The following is a 24,758-nucleotide window of genomic DNA, read 5'->3' as shown; positions in this document are numbered from 1 at the left end:
ACACCTCTTATTTTAATTTCTACGAGTTCGAGGTGGTCGGATAACATCTGCAGCAGAGAAATACGCAGAGGTATTCTTGCCGGAAGTCGTGCTTACTACGGATTCTACAAGACCCTAAAATCTGGCAAGCTTCATCCCTGTACCAAATGTACCATGTACAAAGCGCAAATAAGACCGATAGTCTACGGGCACGAAACGTGGACAATGCTCGACGGAGACTGATCACTTTTGGACGTCGTGTGCTTAGGATCATCTTTGGTTGTGTATGTGAGTACAGTCTATGGAGGAAAAACATGAACCACAAGCTGGTGCAGCTTTTCGGCCAACCCAGCATTCAGAAAGTTACTGAGGCTGGAAGAGTACAATGGCCGGGACATGTTGTGAGAATGCCAGAAAACAATCCCGTAAAAATGATGTTTGCCTCGAGTTCGGTTGGTACCAGGCGCAGAGGTACGCAGCGTGCTTGACGGTTAGACCATATAGAGCAAGTCCTGGAAAGTGTGGGACATTCGAGAAATTGGAGGCGGACAGCTATGGATCGAGTTTGTTGGCGGAACATTGTTATGCAGGTGAAATCCTAATGGACATTGCATTAGGATAAGTAAAGTATTTTAGTTTCTCTAGCATTTACTATAAAGGTATCGATACAAATATCGTCGTTTTAGCATCGATACTGGCCGGTATCGGGACGCTCAGTATCGATCCAAAATATCGATGTATCGGCTCAAAAGTATCGATTTTTTCGATACAGATACAGTATCGCCCAATGCTAGCGATTAGCACTGCAGCGCAATCGGTTCGGTTCGAGGAGGAGTATTTTTTTGTGCAATTGGAGTGCAAAATTACCGTGAAAGAGTTCTGAATCAAATCTGAAGCAGCAAAATAGTGCAGAATCCTAGCGATAAAATGGTGTGGGGCTTTGTGACGTGCGGTCCAAACGAGGCGCTAGTGGTTTCAGGTGCGAAAAGTTTTTTTTCTTTACCGTGTGTTTCGGTCGTGAAGAAAATTTTCAGCCTGATAAAATGAATGAAAAATCGGGCGAGAGGGATGTGGTGATTAATGAATCATGATACTGCTTGAGTGCTGCTGCAGCATAGTTGAATCGGGTGAAATCGGGGGTGGGTGGTGGTACTATGTTTATTATTCTCTTGCAATGTGAGTTGAAGAAAAGGGAGGAAAAATAAAGAAGAATCTTTTAAGAAGCCGCTATCCCAAGACAAATGTAAATAAAACATGACATTGGGAGTTAAAAGCCAAAAAATGGATTGCCCAGATTATCAGAAAATAAGTGAAGATATTTATGTGAAGAGGTTTTTCGTTTATATTAGTTAAATCTAACTTTTCTTTTACTCAGGTCAATTGACTTCATATCAATTTATATCATATTTAATTTCTGCTTTGAGCCTATTCCCTCTGGAGCTTATCTGTAAGCAAAAATGAATGGACATCTGCCCCTGCATTCCTACAGTTTCTGGCTCAACTTCGGGCGGAAGTAATGTGATATGTCCGTTCTATTTTGCTAAGTCGATAGCAACACAGAACATAGCTTTTAACGGAAGCCACTACATCGGGATAGCTATCCACTGACTCGTCCTAAAAATGTCACAATGATATCGATTTTTGTCTGGATGCCACCTTTTTCGTCACGCGTTAGTTAGCTGGGGTTGCTAGTAGAGCCGCACATAAAGTTGCTTCCTTCGCTTCCTCGCCTGCTCTGATTGAACATCATCAATACGCGTGTGACGTTTTATGTTGTGTCTTTCTGTGCAGAGAACGTGGCGTGTCCTTGCGCGTTATTGCCGGATAACAAAGTTAATTGTTTACTTGTTTATTCTTTTCGCTGAAAGCTAATTTTTTCTTTCAGCAAAATATAAAACGACCAGCTTTCTTAAATTTTGCGGTTAATATGACGCACACCATGTTAGTTTGGCTTTAGTCAATCGCGGTTCGCTATTTCGGAAAATGAGCTTCATTGAATTTTTTATTCACATATGGACGGCACGGCCTACTTGTCAATCAGATTAATTGATAGGACGAACCTAATTTCCTTTCTTTTTTTTGCTGCCTGCATCACACAGGATGTTGCCACATGAAACCACTTCTAGTCCCTGGTGGGCGAGCATTCGTTTGGCCCTCGATCCAGCGAGTTCAACGGTAAGTGAATGTGGGTTGCGGTCTATGAATTTTGCAATTAGCAGCGTGGCTCCCATGACGGTAGCTATTGTAATGCGTTTCTCTATTTTTAGCATTTCCCTTAACACCATGACACTGCAGGTGGAAAGCCCGACCGTGTACACCAGCCAGGGAGTGCCGATTTCGGTGACCGGTATCGCTCAGGTCAAAATACAGGGCCAAAATGAGGACATGCTGCTGACGGCTTGCGAGCAATTCCTGGGCAAAAGTGAAGCGGAGATTCAGCACATCGCGCTGGTTACCCTCGAAGGTCATCAGCGAGCCATCATGGGTTCGATGACCGTCGAAGAAATCTACAAGGACCGTAAGAAGTTTTCCAAACAGGTCTTTGAAGTCGCCTCGTCCGATCTGGTCAACATGGGCATTACCGTCGTGTCGTACACGCTGAAGGACATTCGCGACGAGGAGGTAAGCTAGCGGGAAGCACCGCCCAGTCCACAACACCCTAGAAGACCGTCTCTCGCGTTCACATTGTATGTCGTTGTCTCTCCTTTTTTCTGTTTTTACCAACATTTCGATCGAACAAGCGCTGTTTAACTAACTTATCTCCTCATTCTGGTAGGCTGTTCAGCTATTTTTACACGCGAATTGGCACATTTATTTTCTTTTTTCGTTTTCGTTTCTATGTTCTGTCGGACAGGTAATCTGTGATAACTACCCAAAGATACGCACCTTTGTTTCTTATCGCTAATCAATGGTTCAAATCGAGCTCAATATTTACCCACCGTAATATCATTGAAGCGCTAAATTTATTTCCGCTCCGCTATCTCTTATCAACTAGGGTTTTAAACTTGAATTCCTTCACTCTCTATTTAACTACTAGTCACTTTCATTATGTTCCTTCGTTTGTTAATTAACTTTACTAGGTCTTGTTCGATGGCTGAGCTGCATTTAGGCGCTAATATTTTGTTACGATTCACATTTATCATCCGTTGGTAGCGGACGAGAACAGGATTCACAGTTAATTAGAGCTTCTTCTTTATTCCAAATTTAAAGAGGAACATTACAAGAAACCTTTTCTCGTTCTCCACCTGTATTACTTCACCTCAGCTTGAAACTCTCCTCCTAGTTTTAAGGCAGGCTCACAAGCGACATCAATCAACCTCAATCATATCGAATAAGTAGTTGAAAAATCGCGACTCCACCCCCCTAATTAATAAGCCTTATAATAATGCTACACCCCGCCCCGCCCCGATCACCTTTCGAAAGACACATCGTTTTTTCTCCAATGTGTATTTTTCTTTCTTTCTTTTTTCTTCGTATATTTTTCCGCTACAATTACAATAATTTGAATAACAATGTAAAAGGGTGCTAAGGTATGTTGATTAACCCTTAGGGACAGCAGATAAAAACTGCAAAACTACCAACTTGCCTCTCATACAACTTCGCTCTCGCCTCTGTTTCTCTGTATGTCAAAACTACTATGCGCAGTAAGCTACAGTATACAGTACAAAAATGACACTTAACACTAGTCTCACGGACACGGACTACTAACTCATTGTTCTTAGCATTCATTCATGGTTTTATCATTGCTCACTCGTGCACAATTAATCATGTACACACTCACACAAATGCAGGAATTGGAGTTGATTTTCTTTGGCACTTTTACGAAGCAAATAGATGTGTTTCATTGAATAAAATACTCACCGGACAGTTTTGCACTATCACAAAAAACATCATAGAAGCTAACACTTATTTTGCGCATCATTTCATTCACACTCCCACACACAGAGAAAAAAAACAACAGAAACTACTATACATACCGATATAACACGCCAACACCAGGACGAGAACTATCATATAGCGGGCGAACTGTCTGCCGCCTGAGTTGCTTTCATTGTGGCCTTATGCAATCCTTGTTCAGTAACCATTAGCAATGGTTGAACTGTTAAACTATTCAACGTTTACACACTTTATTGCCTTTACGTTTTCCTTTTTTCTTTCTTGTAATCAATTTTCGCTTGTTGCTGGATTATTGTCTCGTTTTTCTTTACTCAGTACTCTTTATTATTCTGCTCGTTAGTTTATTTTTGCTGCGTTAGAACTAGCTATGTAAACTTTTAGAATATATAGTGTGTTAGTCGTAACTTCAAGTATCAGATTTCAGAATTTGTGGCTCGGCACGAGCAACACGTTCCTCATGATTGTGTGGACAACTGGTTGAAAACAATTTTTACAGTGCCTTTGATGTGGAAAATCTGGTGACAGCTCAATGTGTCTACCTAATAAGTATTTAGAAAAAGCAATTCAAGATTAATTTTTGTCCATTGCTATGCAATGTGTTAAAAGTCGGTTGCAAAATCTGCATTACATTTACATACTTTTGAATGGTTTAACTGGAATGCAGGATCTAAATCCTTCAAGTTATTTAGAGATCATGAATAACTGCGTTCTGATTATAGAGTCAACACCATAAGGTCGCCATTCACCATCACTCACTTTAAGCATTTGACTATAGAACGGGCCATAATGAATTACAATTGGGAACGTATTAATTCAGCTCTCAGCCAAATTTGTCGAAATATCAGAAAATAAGAACGAAAATGTATAAAGCACAACGTTACTGCCTGCCATTAACTTCTTATTAGTTCTCAGGTGGCTTCGCTGTACAAATCACGACTGGGAGGGGCAGTCTATGCCTATTGTAGGGGGCGCCTTTTGTGTACTGTCAGAACGGCAGAGGTTTACTGTCATCCAGTTGTGATATAGGCTCACTATGGCTACTACAGGCTACTATGTTCTATTGCGAGCATTATGATTTGTTGCACCTGCATAAAATTGCAAAATTATAACTTTTTGTCTGACTAATAACAATACAGGCCGCATTCGACTTGCACGAGTAATCTTGCACGTTGTGACCTTCTGTTTCTGTTTCTGGTAGGCCCTTTGAAGAGAAACTGTTATGCCGCACTCTCGTTCGGCATCCTTACGACTAATGCGGTTGTTCGCAGTCACCAGCAATCCGGAATACACGACCTTCTTTAACCCTTAGCTTATCAAGGTCATCATGATGCCACGGTCAAGTTCATCAGCTCTATCTACCAGCAGGGTTTACTAGACTGTCATAGCTTTGTATCGCCCTCTCATATTGCTCAAGTACTTACTTACTTCACTTATTTAGCTGGCCTTTTGTCTTATGACAAGGCGTGCGCAATGTACTTCCTCTATCTAATTCGGTCCATGGCAGCTGATCTCCAGTTTCGCAGGCACCCAGTGCTCGCCATATCTCGCTCCATCTGGTCTTGTCACCTCGCTCGCTGTGCCCTTCTTCGTATTGTTCCTTCCGGATTCGATGCGAAAACCATTTTTGCAGGATAGTGGTCCGGCATTCTAGCAACAGGTCTTCCTATAGAGGTGTCCACGTTTCGTGCCCGTAGAGGACAACCGGTCTAATTAGCGTTTTGTACAGGGACTCAGATTGTTCGACCGCAAGTGTTTGTGGAGTCCATAGTCGACACGACTTCCGGCTTTTAATCTCACGACTGGTCCTCTGTTGTCAGTGAGCCAAGGTATACGATCTCGTCAACCTTCTCTGCTTCGCATTTTATCCTGGTCTACTGATCTTCCACCGCATCAAATCTTCAGCCGACAGCCCCCGAAGTCCCCTGCTAGATTCGAATGGGTCCGACAATCCATCCGAGATTCTCACACAGCTCTAGACTCCGTTCATTGTAGGTAATATAAGTCGTTTTTATTCAAGGCCAAATAACTCGGTATTTCCAGTACTTTCCAGTCGTTCCGTATCCCAAATCTTAACAATAAGTTGATGCAAACAGCAGGCAAACTTGTCCGAGCCCTCCTTGTGACTCTCTTCCGGCAGCGCGGCTTCGAAAGAAACGCGTAGCTTTCGGCGACATCCGGTTGCTTCAATCGCCCGTATCGTATGTTGTTCACAACAGATAGTTTTTGACGTAGTTTTTGAAGAGTGGTCACTAGTAGTCCGGAACAATGTTAGTACCCCGATAGGCCCTGTCGTCGATAATAAGCATAAGCATAAGCATAAGCATAGGATACCGCCCGTGTGCTGCTACTCCGTTATTGACCAGGACCGATGAAAATTGCAAAATGATGGCTGGAAAGAGCATACTTGGGACAGCACGCTATTCCTCATTGTGCAACCTTATCAGGTCCCTGCATGCTGATCAATACCGACGCCGGCCACGTCCGAATGCGGGTCCTGGTGGTATTGGAAGGAATGTTAGTCCAATACTTGTTGCTACTAAAGACCAGGGAATCCTCTGCATCTTCACAAGTATTTCGGGAAAGGAATTGTTGTTAGTAGATAGGGGGAGTTATATGAGACTAACCTGACTATTCAAAAATTTTCTGGTAAAGCCAGTAATTACGAAAATTAAGATACCTCTTAATAAATTTAATATAATGCCATTGGTGCTCATATACAACCATAATTTGATAATTTACATCTAAAAATATTATGCACATGCGAGATTTAAAGTGACTCGAAAACCTCGTGACAAATTTCAATTTATTATACCTGAAAACAAAAATCAGGCATAATGAAACAAGCCAATATAGTTCCTAAGTTGATAAGCATTTCCTCCTATCAACGCTAATATGCAGAGATATAGCGCCCTACACGCTTGATAGGCCCTGTCGTCGATAATGTCTGAAAAGTGCCGACCATCTTTTAAAACTTACTACGCATGGTCATGTTCTTGGATACGGGAAAGTCGACAAGTCTTGGGCCGCTGTCGTTCGTTTGCGGGTGTGCCGAACTGCACCGTCCAATCACTGGTTTAAATTCCCCCTTTTGACCAACCTGAACATTATCGTTCCCGATGATGATTTTGTCATCATGTCTTGGGCAGCCTTTGCTTTATTTTTTTTTGTGTTGCTGGCTTGTAAGGCCCGCAACCAACCCACAGTATCGCCGGACGTCCAACGTAGCTCGAAAGAGCCCTCCTTCCCTGTCAGCATACGACCTTGGTTTTCACCGGGGTTGATTACCAGATCTCCACCGAGGTTGCTCGTACCACGAGGATTAATGGATAGGAATTGCTGGTTAAGAGGTACCCGTTTCAGGAGGGGAGGGGCTCCTATACAAATGATATACAAATTTCCTCATAACTCGAGAACTAATTAATCAAATGGAACCATATTTGGCATGTGGGTGTTTTTGGAGGCAAGAATTTTTTCTATGATGAATTAGGACTCCTTACCTTTCTAGGAGGGGGGGCTCCTATACAAATCAAATACAAATTTCCTCATAACTCGAGAAGTAATCAAGCAAATGGAACCAAATTTGGCATGTGGGGGGTTTTGGAGGCAGGATTTTTTTTAATGATGGTTTGAGACCTCTGGATAAGGACTCTCATACAAATAAAGCAGAAATTTTTGTGTTACTCAAAAACTAATTGAACTCGAGAAATTTTAGACTCTTTTTAGATTAGATAATTCAGCGCGAGACGGCCACAGGCCGCGAGTGTTGCCGGCGACCTGCCGTCGGAAGCGCCGGCCACTACGGGGGGCAACCCCCCCCACGCAGACGCAGAGACGATTCATTGAAATGAATCTTGTGTGAATAAGTTATTCATACATAGATACATTTCTGAATCTTCAGGGGTAGAAGAAACGGGGACGTCTCGTACCAACCGCTTCTGATTAATAATTAAGTTGAATAAGTTTTGATTTTCGTTGGAAGTATTTGGCTAGTAAAGGTTAATTAATACTCCGGACCCTCGGGGATGGGACAAGTATATTTACTTACTTGCCCTTGGTAAAAACCAAGGTTATAGCGCCTTTGGTCGCTCTTAATTGCTACTTCGGACCCTCAGGGATGAACTTATGGCATTAACCACAAGCCATGCTGTAGTAGGCCAAGATTATAGCGCATTATTTCGCTCTTTGAAAGTAGACAAATCACTATCTACCCACATACAGAATATATATAGAATCGTTTTAATTAACGGGTGGCAATTAAAATTTTGGAATTTTTTCACGGCTCTTATGCTCAACAACAAACGAGCTCAGAGAGAAATGAGAGTATGTATGTGTTAGCTCTCTCTCTCCTCTTTTTGTTAATATGTTTTGTTTTGTTTATGCTTGCTCAGTTTCGCTAAAAATGGCGTCGAAACAAGAAGCATTTCGGGAGCGCGTTGTACACTTCTACGAACTGCAACAGAAATCTCGGCAAAAAGTATACGGTACAACATTTAAAAAGCAAATATGTTGCGGCTTCGACTGTTTACCATATCCTAAGATGCCCAACAACTATTCGCAAGCAAGGTAGTGGAAGACCAGCCAAAATTATGGACGCAGAAGGACATCGTTCTCTTTCTCGTTTCTTTAACAACAAGCCCTCTGGTTTGGCTATCAATTAAGATACACTAGACGAATGTTTTAAGAAAATTTTAATCCCGTTTCTACAAAAACATCATGCAGATTGACAATACGTGTTTTGGCCGAATAGAGCATCATCGCATTACGCCAAAAAAAAAAACTCAACCGTTCCTGAATACCCATTCGATCCTATTTTTACCCAAAAACCACGACCCGAAAAATCTGTCTCAGTGCGCCCAATCGAAGATTTCTTCGGGATTTTGAGTTCCTTGGTGTACAAAAATAACTGGAGAGCCACGAATTGCAAACAGTTGATTGGTAGAATCAAGAAATGCATTCGCAAAGTTGTCATGACGGCCGTACAACGCTCCTGTTTCGACGTCAAACGAAAGCTTCGTCGAACAGCCGATTACGGACCGTTTTCAAATGTACACTTTTTTTTTAACAATGGATAATGTATCTTTAATTTCGGTAAATCAGATCTTCTTCATGTATCTTTGTCTTTTTTTGACAGCTTGAGAAAAAAAAATCCAAAATTTTAGTTGCCACCCGTTAGTTACTCCAAAGAATCAAGATTTAAGAATAATAAAATATATGAATGAAAGAAAAGCAAACAAATAATAAGTGAAGTTATAAAACGATCGCACCCGCATTTATTTCTTTGTCCATTCTATTAGATTCCGCCAGTGAACAGCATTTTTTATTGAATTTGCGACACTTTTAAGACCCTCTTCGAAATTAAAGGTTTTGGGAGCTCCCAGGGCAGGACATCATAAACCACAAAAGTCTAGCGTAAATATAGACGAGCAATTTGGTCGCCGCCAGCAACTTCGTCAGCATAATTTGTTTGTCACTACTTTCAAGGCATTTTTTCTATACCGACAGCTGTCGGCCGATCACGGAACAACTCTTCATTAGTTTGATTATCGATTGACGATCGTAGGGTAACCAACGTATTTTGGACCCCCTCAGCAGCTGTACATAATTTGGACACTTACAGCTAAATCAAATGCAAGTGTCCAAATTATGTACAGCTGCTGAGGGGGTCCAAAATAGGTTGTTTACCCTACGGCACCAAAAATCCGTTTTATTGAATAAATTTTCCACAAATTGTATCAAAAATTCGACAGCGAAAAATTTTGCCGCCGACCACACGCACTGCTTACTGCGATCCGTCTCAATATTAAAACACCCATGCCCTCCCCAGAAACTTGCAAAACTCAAGATTGTGACAAAGGTCATCCGAGATTCACGATTTATGTACAACACAGTATAATTTGTGGCAATACGAAGTTTGTCGGGTCAGCTAGTATGTATATAGTTGAACGTTCACTTAGTTACTAATGAGGTACCAGCATTGTAGCACCGTAACTACAAAAGATATAGTGAAGCTTTATTCAGCAAAATTGTAGATAATAACTAGTTCTATAAATGTCCTTTGTACAACTTCGTCAAATTTTGCTCGACTGAGACGGTACAGTCAAATGAGATAAAATTGAGTCAAAGTGATCGAACCATCCCTGCTGCCAATGACGCGAATCAGTTGATTTAGTGAGCGTTGCTAGTTTTCCTGAATGGGCTCATAGTCATCACTGCGACCATCGTATCGTTGATCTATTGTGATATCGCCCGGGTGTTTGCTGTATGACCCGCACTGCATTTCGTAGCAAAAAGCAAAGCCTGGGTGCTAATTTCGTTATCGAAATTTGACCTTCTGTTTTTATACGACAGACTTCGCAACCAGCTGTTAGAATACAGGACAGTGCGGGGTCAGTGCTACGATCCTATTGACTCTAAAAGCCTCTCCCAGCCGAGATTCGAACAAACGACGACTGGCTTATTAGACCAGCGTCTTACCTCGAGGCCAACTGGGATTTCTTAGCTATAATCGCTATTGAGTGAGCGATATGCTTATTGAATTTCATGCGTGCTTGTGTGTAATTGGGTTTTACCCTTCCTTCAATGCTTTCTCTACTTTACCCACATCGTTCCACATGATAGCGCTATCCCCAATTATAGTCATCCCTGGCACAGCTAACCAGTGCATTTAACTATAAGGGTCTCAGTTTTGCACTGTCAATAGGCCTCATCGGGATACTATAGAATTCAACATGCGTCAGAGTCAGGGGTCTGCGGCCTAAAATCGCTCAGCAAGCGAATTCGTAGGGCAGTATCGTGCAGACTTTATCAGATCAGATTTTCACTCTCAGGCAAATTGTCCAAAAATGTCCGCAGTACACCCCACGCATCATATTTTCGTGGCATTCAGCGCAGCATACGATACAGTCGAGCGCGACCAGCTGAGGCTGAGGCTGATCAAAGCTTCTCTGGAGCGAGTGATGTGCCACATGCGTGTTTCGGGGCAGTCCTGTATGTTATTTAACATTGCTATTGATGGCTGATGATATGATCCGGCTAGCGGGCATCGAAAGCGTAGGAATAAGCTTCAACAAAAGTAGCCCTTCACAGACGATCTCGTTGTCATTACTAGAATTCTTAGGTCGGCAGAAGCAATCTACGCCAGCTTAAAAACGGAGGATAGGGCTACAAATCCGACGAATAATGACTATTGACGGCGATCAACTGAAAATCAAATGAGCTGCTGAGACTGGTCACCGCCAACAGTAATACGAGCAAGAATATTCAACGATGCATTAAAGCTTGAAGTCGAACCTAATTTTTCCTCCGCAAGACGCTTTGATCAACGAGTATACGCCGCCGAACAAAGCTGACGATGTACAAAACAGTAATCAGATCGGTACTCCTCTACGAATTTGAGGCTGTAACTTTGTTTACGAGAGATTGGGCTAGAGATCACCTGTAGCGTTAATTAATTCTGTAATAGAAACGAGTTACGCCAAAACCCCGACATTCAGCGATCGATGCATTCATCTCCTGAGGTGAGCAAGCGAGACGAGTGCTAATGATAATTGGTTTGAATCAAGACCTAGAGCTCACGCTAGGTTTTCAATTAACTAAAGATCAGATCGACGATCGGGAGGTAAATAAGTAACGCCTAAACTATTGATGCGAATAGGCGAGCAAATCAGAACTCTACCGTCACGGTTTTCACTGCGATGATTCTGGGCGCACCAGTAGGTACCCGATAAAACAGTTACCTAACAGCTGCACAGAGTGAACTCAACACGCAGTCACATTCGGCGGCCGTCAAAAACAAGTCGTCAGCTTTATTCCACATTCCACAGTCCACATACGTTCTAGTAATACACTCGAATTCCGACGACCAGGGCCACATTAAGCGAGAACTGGTGATATCATCGTGATGCGCAGTACAAGAGGGCCCAGCACGGATCAATGGAAGAACGGGAATTACTGATATTGTATTTGAAGAAATATTTGGCTTTTGGGTTCAAAGTGAGTGGTGGGTGGAGAGGCCTACCTTGTATTCTGCTGCGACGGGTGCAATGCAGTTTGTCAGACAATTGCACTCGTCCACATACACTATAGTTAGTACTTCAATAATTTGAATAAAACAAGTGCTACTATACTGATTGGAAAAAAATCTGCAATGCTTTTATGAGTAGCAGAATAATTCAACCCATAAAATGTAATTAAAAATCAAAGTTCTAATAGAGCTGCAGTATTTTTTTCCTAGTATTTTATTTTGATTGTGTAAAATTTATTGGTTATTTTTTACTGTTTTAGTGGCGACAGTTATGAATACAATCCATTCTACCTATAATCTGTACAAAACCCGCATCTTCTTTTTTGTTTCTTATAAAGTGTGATTAATGTGTGTACTTGAGGCACTTGTACCACGAGCATAAACATTCTGTTTTGCCCTTACACCGTACTCTATACTGTTTGAACGTGCCATACTTGCGGTTGTGATTTTTATTCATGTTCAGTTGCGCCACGACCGACGTTCGCTTAAACAGGTTTTTCTGTTTCTCTTCCCATCACGACTGTTTGGCGAATCCATTTTCCTCCACTACAGGGTTATCTGAAAAGTCTCGGAATGGCCCGTACGGCCGAAGTGAAACGGGACGCTCGGATCGGCGAAGCCGAGGCTCGTTGCGATGCTGCCATCAAGGAAGCTATTGCCGAGGAGCAGCGGATGGCTTCGCGTTTTCTGAACGATACCGAGATTGCCAAGGCGCAGCGTGACTTCGAGCTGAAGAAGGCCGTCTACGACGTGGAAGTTCAGACGAAGAAAGCCGAGGCGGAGATGGCTTACGAACTGCAGGCAGCGAAGACCAAGCAGCGCATCAAGGAGGAACAGATGCAGATTAAGGTAATCGAACGTACGCAGGAGATTGCCGTTCAGGAGCAGGAGATGGCTCGTCGTGAGCGCGAGCTCGAAGCAACCATTCGTCGACCGGCTGAGGCCGAAAAGTTCAAACTCGAAAAGCTCGCCGAAGCGAACCGTAATCGGGTCGTTCTGGAAGCGGAAGCTGAAGCCGAAGCGGTAATTGCTAAGGGCTATTGATTAGTATGGTGGTTTTTCATTAACAGATTGTTTGGATTGCAGATCAAGGTCCGTGGAGAAGCAGAAGCTTTCGCAATAGCAGCTAAGTCGAAAGCAGAAGCCGAACAGATGGCCAAAAAGGCAGAGGCATGGCGCGAGTACCGTGAGGCCGCCATGGTGGATATGCTGCTGGAGACATTGCCAAAGGTAACGTTCATTTCTATCCATCGAAATAGTCATTGTGTTAATCGATTGTTATTCTCCTCCACAGGTTGCAGCTGAAGTGGCAGCTCCACTGTCTCAAGCCAAGAAGATTACGATGGTCTCGAGCGGAACCGGCGAGGTGGGCGCAGCAAAGCTAACCGGGGAAGTGCTCCAGATTGTCAACAAGATACCAGATTTGGTCAAATCGATTACTGGCGTGGACATTTCACGGGTAAATCAAAATCACAAGTACATCTAAACAGGGCTTGCATGTCATATTACAAACTAAAACAATGCTGCTTTTAGTCGAGCCATTGTTTTCACACATTTACTCATTTAGCAAACATTTAGTAACGACATTGGCTACACAATTCTAGTACAAAACGTACTAGACAAATCGATTTTGCATACTACTAATTGTAGAATACTTCTAGTCAGTCGAAAGTATGGCGTTTATTTAGTTTACTTAGAACTTAGATGACGCGAGATAGATTGTTTCCCTTCCCATTATACGTACTGTTTGTTCTGTTTGGCAGGCCATCTACGACATGCCTTCGGATGATTTCATAGAATGACATCCTGAAGTGATCGTTTAATATCTACTACTAGACTAGCCAAAAGATCTCCGTGCTCCATGTGCTAATTATCCTGCGATTATCCATTCCTGTGTAGAGTTTTGAAACATACTATTAATGGGACCATACCAAACAGCATCGCATAAAAACCTGGAACACAATCGACAACATAACCTCACACAACTCACTACGCCCCCCTAAAAAAGACGACAAACCAATATATACTCTTCCCTGTTCGGTACAACACAAACCGGATTGATTTGTAAGTTTTTTTACTTCTAACAGACGAACCTTCGTAGAGATCATAGGACTTGATAGTAGTCGTAGCAAATAGATAGTGATTAGAACGCTACGGTCCGCTTTACTAGTAGGTATATTAGAGGCTTAATCGGATTAAACAGCGAACGATCTGCATAAAAAATGTATACATCAGAAGCTCAAACACGAATGACGATCTCTGTTTAAAATAAGTCGAATCATTCTGTTCAAAATTATTCGTTGCCTCATTGATTCTACAGAGATCCCTTGTTATTTACCACTAAAATTTCTAAAACCTTGCTAACTGAAATCACGCTACTAAATTTAGATACCATGTTTATTAGTTATCTATTTAAATTTCAATTCTTCATTTCTTCAATTTAAGTACATTTCTTTTAATCCTTTTTGTTCTAAGATAGACTTTTATTACATAGTATTTAGTAGCAGATAGAATTTTCAAAATAGCTTTTGACGGTAATAGTTTTAGCAATTGGGGGCGCTGTTGTTCAAGATTCTCACGAAACGTTAGTGTCTCCCTAGTCTCTTGGCTCTAAATTTTCCAGAACAAACAATCACAAATGAACTAAGAGGAACTTTCAGACCATCGGATCAACTTCTCAAGGCTCGACAAATTTTATTCTTCATCTCCTGGCATTTCTGCACCGTCCTCAGATAATTCTGCAGAGTAAATTAAGTACAGTGCGACGTGGGCGTTCGCGGTAATCGACAGAAACTATAAACTGTAGAGTCGTACCCACCAACACCCAACCCTCGAGACCAAACAGCTCCGCTAGTGCGCAGTCACTGCAATGAGAAACGGCCAACAAACCCCAAAAACTTACCGCTGTCCCCGAAGTTAAAATTTGCGACTCGGGTAAGCCAAGTTAAAGGTAACGTCGGTATGACCCACCAGAAGTGCTGAAACAAAAGGAACAAAAACCAGAAATATGATTCGCAAGTTGACAATGCTCGACGGGAAGTTGGAAGCTCTGCCCGTTCTGGAGCGTCGTGTGCTTAGGACCATCTTTTGCGATGTATGTCATGTGAGAATGCTGTACGTAGCAGAAGGATGAACCACGAACTGGCGCAGCTCTTCAACGAACCCAGTATCCAGAAAGCTTGCTAAAGCTGGAAGAGGGTTCAATGGGCGGGACATGTTGTGAGAATGCTGGACAACAATCCCGCAATAATGGTGTTCGCGTCGAGTCCGGTTTTTGGTACCAGACGGAAAGATGCGCAGCTGCAGCTCGATAGTTAGACCAACTGGAGCAAAAGCTGGAAAGTGTAGGACATTCGAGAAATTGGCGACGGACAGCCATGGACCGAGTTTGTAGGCAGAAAGGAACATTGTTATGCAGGTAAAATCCTAAAGGAACGTGGTGAAACGTTCCATCAAATTGATTCAAAAATACTTTTGGCACACCTCGTCACATTTGGCATTACCAGCGTGCATTTCTCACTTGTGTAACAATACAGACCAGCCCTGGGACCCGGCTGCAGTTCAGCGGTCCACAAGGTTATGCCAAGCCCAGGGGCCAGCGTGTCGAAAGTCATCACGAAGTTAACTTTCATAAGTAGCCCAAAAGTGCTTGACAGAAAAAGTTTCTACTCGATAGGGGAATAAGTATTGTTGCTGTAGACAGTTCCCTACAGCCCCTAACAAGAGGAGGAATCGCATATTGTAGGTTGGAAGGCTGGACACGGCCTCGAATCGAATGACAATCAGCAGGGAGTTCATTGCTGAAGTCTGTTTAGCTGGGAGGATTTGTTTGGGGTGTGGAAGCAGCTCCGAAGGAAGTCGTGTTTAAGAAGCCACCAGCAGTGGTGGCAGAATTGTTGGATGTCTACATCCACGGTAAGGTTTGACGATGTTTACCCTGCGTCAGTTACTAGACATGTTCCGGGAGTACAACTTACAGACTCATCATCTATTTGTGAACTTTAAGGCGGTGAACGGTTCAGTCAAATGAAATGGACTGAAGCAAGGCGATGCACTCTAATCTGCCAGATTCGACGTTGCCTTGGAAGGTGCACTACGGAAACGTGGAATGGAACGGGACTATCATCACGAACGAGATCTCATATGCTTCTTGGTTTTGCGGATGATATCGATCGATCATCGGAATCAACCGTAGATCAGTGGAAAATGCCTTAAGGCCTTTTAATTTGGGAGTTTGAGACTTACCATTAACACGGCCAAAACGAAATACATCGTTGGTGCCAGAAAGCCCAAAGCGTGGGAGCCCAAAAATGATGTGCGCCCCAAGGTGTAGCTGGATGGAAGTAATGGAGCAATTCTTATACCTTGGTTCGCTCGGCACATGTGATAACGAGGAAGCCGCGAAGCAAGACTATAGGTTCCTATAGATTGCGTAGCCAGATTCCCCCAAAACATACGCTCTACAGAACACTAATTCTTCCAACGACTCTTTACGGACATGAATCATGATGGATGCTAAAGGAAGCTGATTGACGAGTGCTTGGAGTTTTTGAAAGTAAAATTCTGCGATCAATTCTTGGTGTCAAAATAGAAGATGGTGTATGGTGCAGGCGTATGAACCATGAGCTCTCTCTCTCTGTAGTATATAAATATGCTGATATAGTGAACCAGAACGCCCGATGAAAGAGTAACCAAAGCTGTTTGCATTAGAGAACCAGCAAGTGGCCGGAGACTCCGGGGAAGATGCCATACCCGATGGATGTGTGCTATCGAGGACAACGAACGTTCAGCTAGTGTTCGAGGAGGTAGGAGTACCGGAGGACTATAATTTGATAGACGCAGGGTCAATAGCGGACATTATATCCCCACTGTAGGGTGTCAACTCAATTGGTGATTTCAAATTCCTGGTTTTTCCCCGGTTTTCCTGGACGATTTTGGAAAAATTCCTGGTTGGTGAATATAGCTTAAAATTAGCTACAAGAATAGAAAAATCCAAGTTTTTTTCGACGAACACCTGAATGGCGCCCAGGCGAAAAGCCATGGCGGCGGGGAAAGCGATTTCGACGGTGCAACAAACGGGGAAGAGGTGCCAGCCCCAACGATAGGCGAAGTTAAGTAGGCCATCATGCAGCTAAAGAACAACAAGTCAGCTGGAAAAGATGGCATCGGAGCGGAGCTTATTAAAATGGGACCAGAAAAGCTGGCCGTTTGTCTACAGATGGGGTTATCTGCCCGATCTATAAAAAGGGCGACAAGTTGGACTGTGAGAACTATCGAGCGATCACCGTTCTCAATGCCGCCTATAAAGTGCTGTCCCAAATTATTTTCCGCCGTCTATCACCAATTGCGAATAGATTTGTGGGAACTTATCAAGCCGGCTTCGTCGAAGGTCGGTCTACAGCGGATCAAATATTTACACTGCGGCAAATCCTTCAAAAGGGCCGTGAATACAGAGTTCCCACGCATCATTTATTCGTTGACTTCAAAACCGCGTATGATACCATCGACCGCAAAAAGCTATGGAAAATCATAGACGAGAACAGCTTCCCCAGGAAGCTCATCACACTGATTAAATCTACGATGGATGGTACACAGTGCTGTGTTGGAATTTCGGGTAGATTGTCAAGTTCATTCGAATCACACAGAGGGCTTCGTCAAGGTGATGGTCTTTCATGCCTGCTGTTCAACATAGCGCTACAAGGTGTTATAAACCGAGCGGATATGAACACGCGGGGCACGATATTCTACAAATCTAGTCAATTTGTCTGCTTTGCCGATGACATGGATATTATCGGCAGAACATCTGTGGCGGTGGCTGAACAGTACACCAGACTAAAGCGCGAAGGAGAAAAGATTGGGTTAAAGGTAAATACGTCTAAAATAAAGTACATGCTGGCCAGCATGAAACATGGACAATGCTCGAGGAGGACCTGCGAGTGCTCGGAGTTTTCGAACGACGAGTGCTAAGAACGATCTTCGGCGGCGTACAGGAAAACGGAGTATGGAGGCGGAGGATGAATCATGAACTCGCCCAGCTCTATGGCGAACCCAGTATCCAGAAAGTGGTTAAAGCTGGACGGATGCGATGGGCAGGGCATGTTGCAAGAATGCCGGACAACTACCCTGCAAAGATGATGTTCGCCTCAAATCCGGTAGGAACAAGACGACCAGGAGCGCAGCGAGCAAAATGGTTAGACCAGGTGGAGCGAGATCTGGCGGAGAGTACTCGGTGTCCGAGGAATTGCAGAGCGGTAGCCCTCAACCGAGTTACATGGAGAAATTTTGTTCAACAGGCTTTGTCTTAGGACGGCAAGCCACCTAAATAAGTAAGTTTTTTTGTGTGGAATATTATGCTGGAAAGTGTGTCGATTTAGCAATTGCGCAATTGCGATTTAGATAAAGCAAGAGCCCCGTAATTGCAGGGCAGATGCGCTGTACTTTCAAGTTCAAGTTCGGACGGCAGTTTTCGGATCATCCGATATTCTTTAAAAGATCAAAATGATGATATAGCGACTATTTTTGGGGGTTTTTGGGTTTATATTAGGCCCGTCTTGTAAGCATAATAACATGATGGTGTTTAGAGCTGCTAACAAACAACTTGACAGTACTGCGTTAAACTTTTCTCTGACGATAAGTTCTACGTTGATAGTTTAAGCAGTACTCTTAGAACAGCTTAATTATCAGGGAGAGAACTCCTTATGGACATCCTTTGATCACCGAAATCGTGACCGACGTATCTTCCAATGATGTTGTGATTTCTCTGCTCTAAAGCATTGATTGAATCTAGCTCATTGAGTGTGGTGAATTGCGTTTTGAAAAAGAGCCGTAATAATCGAAATGAACGACGTGTAACCGAAAGTTCCTTCAATATCAAGGAAAGCACAAAGTGCCGTCTCCTGATATTTTAGTGATTTTCTGCAAAAAAATGGATGGAATGCCATCCGGACCTGAAGATTTCATTGGTTCAAAAGATCTAAGTGCCCATTTGATCGAAACCTCTGTAAACAATCGGCGTACAAGCTGAGCCGAGTCGTTTGGCACTTTCATCGATTTTTTCTTGGCACTGCACTCTGCAGTTAAATAAAAGAGAAAAGAAAACAATGGAAATCATGCAAATATATTCTGCATAGCCAATTGTGTTGTATACCAGCGCGAGGCTCCTCCGAAGCGTTAGACTCTGTGCGACCGCACGGGTTTGCCGGTCTAAACGCCGGCTCTGAGGGAACCTATCTGACGGTGGGAACTAGGGCGGTATCATGGTGCTCTGTATCACTCATAAAGTACTCTGAAAGGTGATACTCATTCGAATCCAGAAAAAAACGATGCTACTTTTCGATAGTGCAAACTCTAATTTTGGGGAAAAAATTAACCAACTTTGACTACTTGCTACCGATAATTGAATTATTCTCTGTGACAAATAACGCACTTTTAAGTTCCTACTACCGATTTTGTGGTTGAAGAACTACTCAAAATCTGAGTTCTGAGCTGTCTTCTTCTAGTGCTTGTTGATTTCAAACAAGCATTCGACCGACTAAATCACGAAAATATCTGGGGCGCACTAAGGTGTAGAAGAGTTCCTGGTAAGCTCCTGCCGGGTTTCTGCAGGAGTGAGACATGGTTACATACTTTCGCCGCAACGGATCCTCGTCATTATTGACGAAATTTTAATTGGAGCCACACGCTATGTCCGAAGGCATTTATTATTTAACTTTCATGCACCTCAGATTTCTCTTCACAGGATGTTAGTATTGGTTTAAACAATTAATTTAAAAAAGGTTTTAAAATATTCTATCTTGGGTTTTTCGAAAAAATCCATTTTTAAGTATATATGCGCGTCAAGGAGACGGTGTCATTACGGCACAGATTTCCTCTGTGTCATTTAAATATGAAGAACGTCCAGCTGCACGTGACCCATGCACTATGCGGTGAAAAACTGCGCATCAAACTTCACTTCGCATTAACTTCAAGGTACGAGTAAGTCCAACAAGCCAGCTATCGTACCTTCGTATCTTGGTTGCTTGCTGCTGCTAGAGTCAGTACTGTAATTGCCCTGTACTCTAACAGCCGGCTCCGAAATCCGATAAAAAAGGGCCAAATATTTAAGATATTTAAGCCCAACGCTTCGCTTTGCTGTGCATGAGACAGCCTCCTGGATTCCTACAGAGCAAAAATTGCTCATTGACCTTCGATTTACTAACATAATCCGTGCTTGTAATATTTTAACAGCATTGTTGACATTTCAGTAATACATTACACGTTTCTTTGGTTTTACCGTGTCGGTTTTCATCGCATTGTCGTTCGGCATCCTTACGACATGTCCGGCCTACGATGTACGGAATCTCTCCAAGCAGCGCCTGGTATCTTGTGATTCATACGCCTCGGCCACTCTCCGCTTTTATTTGTACATAAAATATCAATAGGCCTTGTGATTCAAATGATAGACCTAACCTAAAAATTACGTTCTATTGACAAAAAGCGATTTTTCAACACGTTTCGGTTGACGGCAAAGTCGACGCTGGAACGAAAACGGTTAAAATGGCGTTGCAGACTGGTAATCGTGCTGAAGCTGCTGTAGTTAGTCCGTCGGAGCGGCACGTAAAGAAACTGGGTGTTGCGCAAGGTACGACTCCGGATGTGTATGTCAAGGCTTTCCCATATAGACGGACAATCCGCTCGCGAGGTCAACAAAACGAAGACAATCATCGCTCTATTCACATCACGACGAATATGCAGGTGGTCTAGTTCAATGAGTCTACAGCGTTGTGCGTAGCTTGGCAATTAGAAGAGGTTATTCCACGGAAGTCTCCGAAGAGCAAAACGAATGAATGATTAGCTCCATTTTCAAACAGTAAACATCACTGAAGTTCTTGCCAATGCGCACAATAAACCGAAGATTTCTGCAAGTCTTGTCCACGATAAACGCGATATGCTATTTGAAAGTAACTTTAGAGTCGCGAAGTATAGCTAGAACTTTGACGCAGTGTTCGCGAAGTACTGGCATATTGGACAGTCTGTAGTCAAAAGCGAATGAGCTCTAGCTTTCTAGTGATGTGATGACTTCACACTTGTTGGCATTTAGCAACATGCGATTGTCGACACAGAATTTAGCAACGGTCAATAATTCCTCCTGAAGAACAGCGGCATCGGATAGGTTTTCAACTTTTGATAACCAATTGAGGTCGTCTGCAAACAAAAGTCGCGGACTTTTAAGCAGGTAATTGCCGTCGTTGACGTAGATAAGGAATATTAAAGGATCAAGATAGCTGCCTTGTGGGATTCCAGAGTGAGCAGAGGACAATCCTGAGAGATCTTCAGGTGGCTGTGGCGATTGGACAAAAACCCATGTTGGTAATCAGAGATGTACTGTTTGAAAAATGTAAATACCGGTTCCAACACGGCAAGCTCAAACAGTTTCGAAATCGAGTTTAGAGCAGCGATTCTTCGATAGTTATCTACGTTGTTCCTGTTTTCCTTTTTATGCACAGGAAACACAGCTTTTAGTTTGTACTCCGCTAAATATCATCTGCAGTACCTTCCGCTCGAACACGTCACGGCTTCAAGTCTACACAAAACTACCGATCTAATAAGGGTAAGGGATCTAATAACCGTCAACGGTTACAGTTCGCGAAGGTGCGCGTTTGTTTCTTTTCAGTCTCTTCCTTTCATGTATTTATTCTTCGACGCATTTATTTTTAGCCCAATCCGCCAGCGCTTTAAGTCTGGCGTTGATTGCCTCTGCCGTCGCAAAATTCCTGGCTATGATATTAAAGTAATCGGCAAAGCCTAGGAGTTGGCTACCCTTAGTAAAAATCGTGCCTCGTTTCGATGCTCGTCGGATTACCCCATCAAGAGCGATGTTGAACAGCATCCATTATAAGCCGTCACTTTGTCTCAAAGGGACTCGAGAGTGTTCCCAAGATCATCACTCGATCCAATATAGCTCTATTGAGTCACGTCAGTTTATCCGGAAAAAACGTATTCGTGCAATATCTGCCATAGCAGTAGTCTCGATCGACTGTATCGTACGCTGCTTTGAAATAAATAAAGATGTGATGCGAAGGCACGTTGAACTTCCGACATTTCTGCAAGATCTGTCGAATACTGAAAAATTTAGTCCGCAGTGGCGCGAACCCCCATGAAGCCCGCCTGATAGTTCCCTACGAAACTTTGTGCTATCGGTGACAGCCGGCGTAACAGGATCAGAGACAGTACCTTGTAGGAGGCGTTTACCAGCGTTATGCCGTGATAGTTGCAGCAATCGAGCCGATCACCCTTTTTGAAGATGAACAATTCACTCCTTCCATCCATTCCTTCGGTAGCTTATTCTATACCCCAATCGTTAGTTTCGCAAGAAAATTTTTGGGAATAGTTTAAAATAAGCAGTTTGGCTTACAATCTCATTTTCCCACAATGACACTCCACGTTTTTTATATGGGACAGTTATGCTTTTATTACTGCGCACGGGGATTCAGCAACTTGTGAAAAAAAAGCAAAGTAACCTAGTTTGATCGTTCATGTGCGAGGAAGCGGTAATAAGTAACCATAGTAACTGGCAGGAAAATTTATTTACAGCTGCAGTAATTTTTCGAATCGAAGAGTATTTTTTAAAACAGCTCAGATTAAGTATTTATTTTATAAAAGATCAAAAGTTTAACAGCCGTATGTATTTTCTGTAAAAGACCATTCTAGAGGAGGGTAAGAAATAGAATTATTTCAAATACTTGTGCAGATATAAAAACGTACACTAGGTAAATGACTTTGAATAAAATAGAATATCATCGCTAGATAAAATAACGCCACAATTCATTGAAAATTTCAATTAGGCATAGCTCCAAATGTGCTCACTCGTTATACTAATTTCAAAACAACCTCACTCTGTTTCCATCTGTTTCCCTAAAACAAAGATCATTATTAATTTTCGTTTTCCTTTAATTTTCTTTTCATGTGTCGGACGGTGGTTTTATCACGAAATTACGAAACCCAATCCGCATGATCCGCAGTCGGTACACGCTGGTTAGAGCCCCAAACAGGCTGGGCATCCGCTGCCACTACTAGTCTTGTTTTGAGCCATAACGATTTCGAATCCACAACAACTACAACAACAACAACCAGAACCATTACCAAAGATCGTTCGACTGGCAGACGCAGTAAGTTGTACACAGAACGGACACGTACATACCAGAACAACAGACCATTTTCCCAGTAAGAAGAGTAAGAGAGGCCAGCAATACCAGGATCGGATGCCCGTATCCGTTTTGATTCGTTTGTATATTTTTTTGTTCGGTAAGTTTTGTTGCTTTATTTTGCGTTTTTCTTATCGGAAATCCTTATATTTTGTATATATTGTTTGTATAGCTTAAGTTCTGTCTATGCGGAGAGAACCAGATGTGCCGAAAATTTATAATTAAGTTTTTCTTTAAGGTTTTTTAAACAAAAATTTATTCAAGTCACTCGTTTTGCAATCACATTTGATTTCTACCCTGAATTCTGGGTAAATTTTTTGTTCCCCCACCAGTCACATTCGAAAAACAAATTGCATCGGGTCAGCTTCCGATCGTAGACATCATCATCAAATTTACATTTTCCTCTCGCTATATGTATTGAATTTATGTGACACTGCCACTGCGTAAAATATTTCGGAAAACGTACGAAATCAATCACGTCTCTGGAACAAAGGCGAGCACAACAAAACAAGAACTACTTTTCATAATAATATGTTAAAATTGCACAAGCACGAACGAATGATTGAAGCTGACTTGATATTTTTACGTTCGCTGGGATGTCGTAAATGGCGCTAGCCCTTTTTGAAAGTACCCCAAAACCATGTACACAAGGTTCGAAAGTGCAAACTCTGGATGCCGCATTTTCGAAATCGTAAACCCGGTAGTTCACAGTCCATCCAGACGTTCAACCTTTACCCTTTAAATGAATGATTTCTACCATACTTTAGTGTGTAGTCTATTAATACTAAGAGATGATATTATATTGGAGAAGGTATTCTACTGGGTTTTAAGAGACAATGTAATAAGATGTGCGATTGCATGTAGTTTTAAATTAAAGGCGGCTTTTTTCGAAATGTTCATCTAACTCTAGTGCATTTAACTGATATTTTCATCCCAAGAAGTATTCTACTGATCGTACTAGAAACTACTACTCGAGCAACCAAATGAATCTAGACGTACAGTAACTGTAGTCGTTAGGAAATCCGTCGCCATACTTTGATTATTCACTTCGACATTGATATTAACACAAAACCTGATTGAAATTTTGAAACACTCATCAAATGCACTCATATAAAAAGAATTAAAATAAATACAATATTTATCGAAACGCAAAAAAACGAAAGATATATTTTGTACGACATTTCACGAATTACGGATTTCAGAGAAAGAAACAAATTAAAGACAGAACCAGACCCAAATAACATTTAACGATTCAGCTAGTTCACCGGTAAGTGGTAGAACTTGGCACTAGGTTAGAACAACATAAGCACCAGCAGTTAAGGGATCTAATATTTCTTTGTGTTTGTTTCACATATACCATCACAAAACAGAAAGCGTGCAAATAAAAAACCAAAACTAAAATGTAGTAGCTCTCGAAAACTCCGAGCAACACGGTTTCAATTGCGAAAGTTTCATCCACACAAATACCTACATCATTTCAATTCACTTTTAAACAGTCATAACAAAATATAAAAAAATTGATAATTATCAACTCAGAGCAAACACAACAAATGCGCTTTATGAATCTCCCTTTGTTTTTCGTCAATCCCCACAACTTTACCTAAATGATAAATATAAACTTCAATTTGATATTACTTGTTCACATACAACACTACACACTATCCTATACATCGACA

General features: G+C 42.2%; 1 protein-coding gene across 2 annotated transcripts; it reads left to right on the top strand.

The window, feature by feature from the left end:
• Positions 1-778: 778 nt before the first annotated feature.
• Positions 779-24,758, top strand: LOC128733560 (flotillin-1). 2 transcript variants are annotated; one of them, XR_008411937.1, is made up of 8 exons: positions 779-958; positions 2,079-2,154; positions 2,247-2,601; positions 12,452-12,922; positions 12,986-13,129; positions 13,194-13,358; positions 22,900-23,182; positions 23,255-24,758. XR_008411937.1 is itself a non-coding variant. In XM_053827219.1 (7 exons), exons 1-7 carry the CDS (start codon positions 907-909, stop codon positions 22,915-22,917), a joined length of 1,281 nt encoding a protein of 426 aa, XP_053683194.1. In that variant the 5' UTR covers positions 779-906; the 3' UTR covers positions 22,918-24,758. The 2 variants fall into 2 exon arrangements, 1 of the variants encoding a protein (XP_053683194.1); XM_053827219.1 differs by having other exon boundaries at positions 22,900-24,758.

This window comes from Sabethes cyaneus, chromosome 2, assembly GCF_943734655.1.
Source record: "Sabethes cyaneus chromosome 2, idSabCyanKW18_F2, whole genome shotgun sequence".
NCBI classification, from domain to species: Eukaryota; Metazoa; Arthropoda; class Insecta; order Diptera; family Culicidae; genus Sabethes; species Sabethes cyaneus.
This window is presented reverse-complemented; position numbering and strand designations above follow the sequence as displayed.

Bases quoted from the DNA above. Each gene is read 5' to 3' on its own strand.
- LOC128733560 (XM_053827219.1), top strand. From the start codon at position 907: ATGGTGTGGGGCTTTGTGACGTGCGGTCCAAACGAGGCGCTAGTGGTT. The intron at 2,602-12,451 runs GTAAGCTAGCGG...CCTCCACTACAG, and splicing joins AGGACATTCGCGACGAGGAG to GGTTATCTGAAAAGTCTCGG. The intron at 12,923-12,985 runs GTAATTGCTAAG...TTTGGATTGCAG, and splicing joins CGGAAGCTGAAGCCGAAGCG to ATCAAGGTCCGTGGAGAAGC.